At 44.5% G+C, this 4052-nt stretch overlaps 1 protein-coding gene across 1 annotated transcript; it reads left to right on the top strand.

Moving 5' to 3' along the window:
* The first annotated feature begins 524 nt into the window (after positions 1–524).
* LOC116863640 (integrin alpha-D-like) lies at positions 525–3796 on the top strand. The gene is made up of 7 exons (XM_032851032.1): positions 525–662; positions 821–928; positions 1036–1113; positions 1303–1416; positions 1560–1661; positions 1930–2040; positions 3165–3796. Exons 1-7 carry the CDS (start codon positions 540–542, stop codon positions 3261–3263), a joined length of 735 nt encoding a protein of 244 aa, XP_032706923.1. The 5' UTR covers positions 525–539; the 3' UTR covers positions 3264–3796.
* The last annotated feature ends 256 nt before the right edge of the window (positions 3797–4052 follow it).

Raw genomic sequence — 4052 nt, 5'->3', positions numbered from 1 at the left:
TTGTGTTTATGCACCATCCTTTCTCACACTTACTTGACTTCCCAGGATGGCCACATCTTTTTTCTTCATTCCATCGTGGAGGGGCTTGCACTGCATTTTTTCCTGAGTGATCCAACCATGATTCCCTTGAGTCCCCTTAGGCTTATTTGTTCTGGCATCAGCCTCTGCAAGCATTGCCAGATGCCAACCATATACCTAGTAGAGGAGAAAGTCATGTGAACACCTTTTTTTCCCCCCATGGGAAAATGTTTAAATGTTATGAGAGGTCATGTTTAAGTTGGGCCTTTAAGGGAACATTTCCAGAAGGGGAGGGGTAAGGGTGTTCCAAGCAAAAGAAAGAACTTGAACAAAGCTATGGGGATGTGAAAGAGCCAGGGTATCAAAGGACGAGCTAGCAGTTCTGGGTGACTGGGGCAAATGCCATAGGAGAAGAGTTGAAGCTGAGGCTGCAGAAGCATGTGGGGATCATAATTCTTTCATGGGATTATCTGCTGGGGGCCCGACAGAGCCCTTGGCATCAGACAGGGGCACAGCTGAGGATGGCTCTGGGAGTGTTTCTCACCAACAAGCCGTCTCTCTCCAGGCAGGAAGAGTCTACAAAGTACTTCAACTTTTCAACTTCTGATGAGAAGAGCAAGAAAGAAGCTGAGCATCGTTATCGTGTGAGAAGCCAGGGAGTGTCCATATCTTCCCTCCCATGGTGCTGCTAATGTTGGGAGCTGGTGGGAGAGAGAATGAGGAGCTGAGGGCTATATCCAGGAATGAAGTGGTATTTTGGATTCTTCTGGGAGCACAATAACGTTGTCTCAATTTTCTGCAGGTGAATAACCTGAGTCAGCGAGATGTGACCATCAGCATTAATTTCTGGGTTCCTATCCTGCTGAATGGAATGGCTGTGTGGGATGAGGCTGTGGTGGCCCCTTCTCAGGTGTCTACTTGCCTTTCCTAACTCTCCAGAGTCTGATCCTATAGTGCCTCACATCCTCTTACCAGTGAAATGTTGATCATTCTGTGGCTGTTTCTCTCTCACACCAGAATCTCTCCTGTGTGTCGGAGAGGGTACCTCCCCAGCATCCTGACTTCATGACCCAGATTCCAGGGAGTCTTGTACTGGTGAGAAAGACCCTGGATTCCCATTGCAGGACCAGCTGCCCAATGGGGGATATAGGGAAATGCAATTGCTAGGTTGGAGATCTTTATATATGTCCTATATTTGTTCATCTATTCTCCAACCCAAACCTGACAGACTTCCTTTTTCTGGTGGTTCTTGCCTCCTCAGCTTCATTCTTCTCCTGTCCCTAGAACTGCTCCATTGCTGACTGCCTGAAGTTCCACTGTGACCTCCCCACTTTTGGCATTCAGGAGGAACTTGACTTCATCCTGAAGGGCAAACTCAACTTTGGCTGGGTCAGCCAGGTGCGTGGGTCCAACAGCAGAGTCCCTCCCCTGGATTTGGGTGGTACCAGATATGTCTGTGCCCATCCTCAAGTCAGGAGAGTTCTCGAACTCTGAGGGTTTTCCTCAGGCTAGTTCCCCAGCTCTGTCCCTGTGTATTGCAGACATTGCAGAAGAAGGTATTGGTAATGACTGTGGCTGAAATCACGCTCAACAGATCTGTGTATTCCCAGCTTCCAGGACAGGAGGCATTCTTGAGAACTCAGGTAGTGACTGTGTGGTAGGAGTGGCCAGGCTGTAAGTAGGAGGGCTCCTAATGTTAAATCCATGGTGCTGTGTGGGAGGCTCAGAAGCCTGGAGGGAGGAAGGATGAAGGTCTATCAGCAGGAGAGTTGTCCCTAAGCCCATGAGTGTTTCTATATCCCCCCTTTGGAGAAAGGGAAGGAGGGGAGGGAGTTAAAGTTTGGTGAACCGAGAAAGAGTCTGGGAAAGGAAGAGTTCTGATACTTTCTGATAAGGTCATCTCCACTCCAGATGGAGACGGTGCTGGAGAAGTATGAGGTCTACGATCCTATCCCCATCATTGTGGGCAGCTCTGTGGGAGGACTGCTGCTGTTGGCTCTCATCACAGCCATCCTGTACAAGGTGAGTGTTTCCATCCTGCTCTTGACACCATCAGCAATTTGATCCTATTATTTCCATAACGTAAGAAAGAGCTCAGCTTAGGTATAGGTGCACAGTCTTGGCAAGTCATTGCATGTGAGACATCCCCTTTCATCTATGACATCACTGGTCCCCAACTGTCTCCCATATCTGTGCTTTTCTATCTGATTTTTCAGGTCTCCTTTAATTGCTTTCTCTGTCTTGTCCTTTCTTTTCTTCCTGTCTTTTCTACTCTCATCTTCCTCACTACATGTTTCCCTTCACAGCAAATTACAACATAAAAGCAGTGGCCTGAATTAGGTGTTGACACCACCACCGATTCCGTCTGTCTATAGGCAGTGTCTTGTCCATGCTGGGCCTGATTTCTCATTCTGAAGGTGATTCCACCCAGTTCACAAATCTTGGTAAAATCTAAAAGCAACTTTAGTTTTGTGTATTTACCCACAAGGCAGAAATATTAGAACACCTATAAAATGCAAGTACTTGGCTCCATTGAAAAGATCTATAAAATGATATGGACATATAAATTATATGGAGATATGTTCAAGTTATACTGAAGAGGATTAAAGTAGGGTACAAATGCTCAGTATGATTCAGTTTTTCCTAATATTTGTTTTAAAGCCCATCATACATCCAGAAAAGTCAACTAAGTTGTACATTGAAAATCCATGTAACCACCACCTAGAAAGTACAGTATAAATAGTTTTCCAACCTTCCTTAAGTGCATATGTATCTCTGCATCCATCCATTAACTATCTAGCAATTCTTGTTATTCTTGTTATTTTTTTGGATGTCTATTAAAGTAAGCTGTAAGCAACGGTACTTTCCAACCCTAGATAATTCAGCAATCAAATGATTAACTAGAGTTCAACATTTACTTATGATTTCTTTTTTTTTCCTGTTGAGATACTTTACATAAAGCAAAATGTACAAATCGTAAAAAAAAAAATAAAATAAAATCTAAATGACACAGTATGGCTAAATATTCTAGTGCAGTGCTTGAACAATAGTAGGAGTTCTAGAAATAGTGATCGCTCTCCCCCCAGACATCTCTTTTCCTCTCTTCCACTGGGTTTCCTAATTTTCTTTTCCTTCCTCCTCCACAGGTTGGCTTCTTCAAGCGTCAGTATAAGGAAATGATGGTGGAAGCAAATGGACAGACTGTCCCAGAAAATGGGACTTCAGACCCTCAAGCTGCCCAATAAGAAACTCCCTACCATTGTCCCTTGGACCTGATATCCTCTGAGAAGTTTCCTGGCTCTCTTATTCCCACCTAAGTTAGGCCTACAGGGGAGAACTGTTCAACGCGAGTGAGGCTCGGGTCAGGCTGCTTTCTCTCCTTGGGAGGATGCAATGTGTCCACACAAAGTGCCTTGTCTGGGAGGGGCCATTTGTCTTGTCAAGGCTGTAACTGGAAACCTCAGAACAGGATCTCAAACATGCCCCTGGGTGGAGTGGGCTTGGATTTCTACTTAGAAATACATGAACAATAGACTCAAGCTCCAGTCTCTCTTGCTTCACTTGCTACCAATGATCTTTCCAAAATGCAGTACTGAACAAGCCACAATCCTCCTCTATCTTTAGTGACTCCCTATAATTTTCAGGTTGACATCTGAACTATCCAGGTTGATGATAGGATTGCAATTCCATTTCTAGAGGGCGGGCTTTGATGCAGAAACCATGATTTGCTTTGTGCTTCCCTTTCATCCTTATTCCTAGTAAAATAATGTCAGTATCAGCTTTGTCTCAGGAATCTCAGTCCAGATTTCCCAAACTGAACTGGGAATAAAATGTCTACACATTGGAATTTATAAATGTGGTTTTCAGGCTCTGTCAGCATTGCTAAATGGGAGGGAGAAATAGAAAGCCAGCAGGAGTATTTCCCCCTTGCCACTTTGGCTCACCAACTCTAGCATCTCTCAGAGATCAAGAAACCCAGGACACTTCAATTTTTTGAGATTTCAGATATAGTGAATGAAAAAAATTCTGAGGCA

The sequence above is a fragment of the Lontra canadensis genome, unplaced genomic scaffold, assembly GCF_010015895.1.
Source record: "Lontra canadensis isolate GAN:19392208 unplaced genomic scaffold, GSC_riverotter_1.0 scaffold1951, whole genome shotgun sequence".
NCBI classification, from domain to species: domain Eukaryota; kingdom Metazoa; phylum Chordata; class Mammalia; order Carnivora; family Mustelidae; genus Lontra; species Lontra canadensis.
This window is presented reverse-complemented; position numbering and strand designations above follow the sequence as displayed.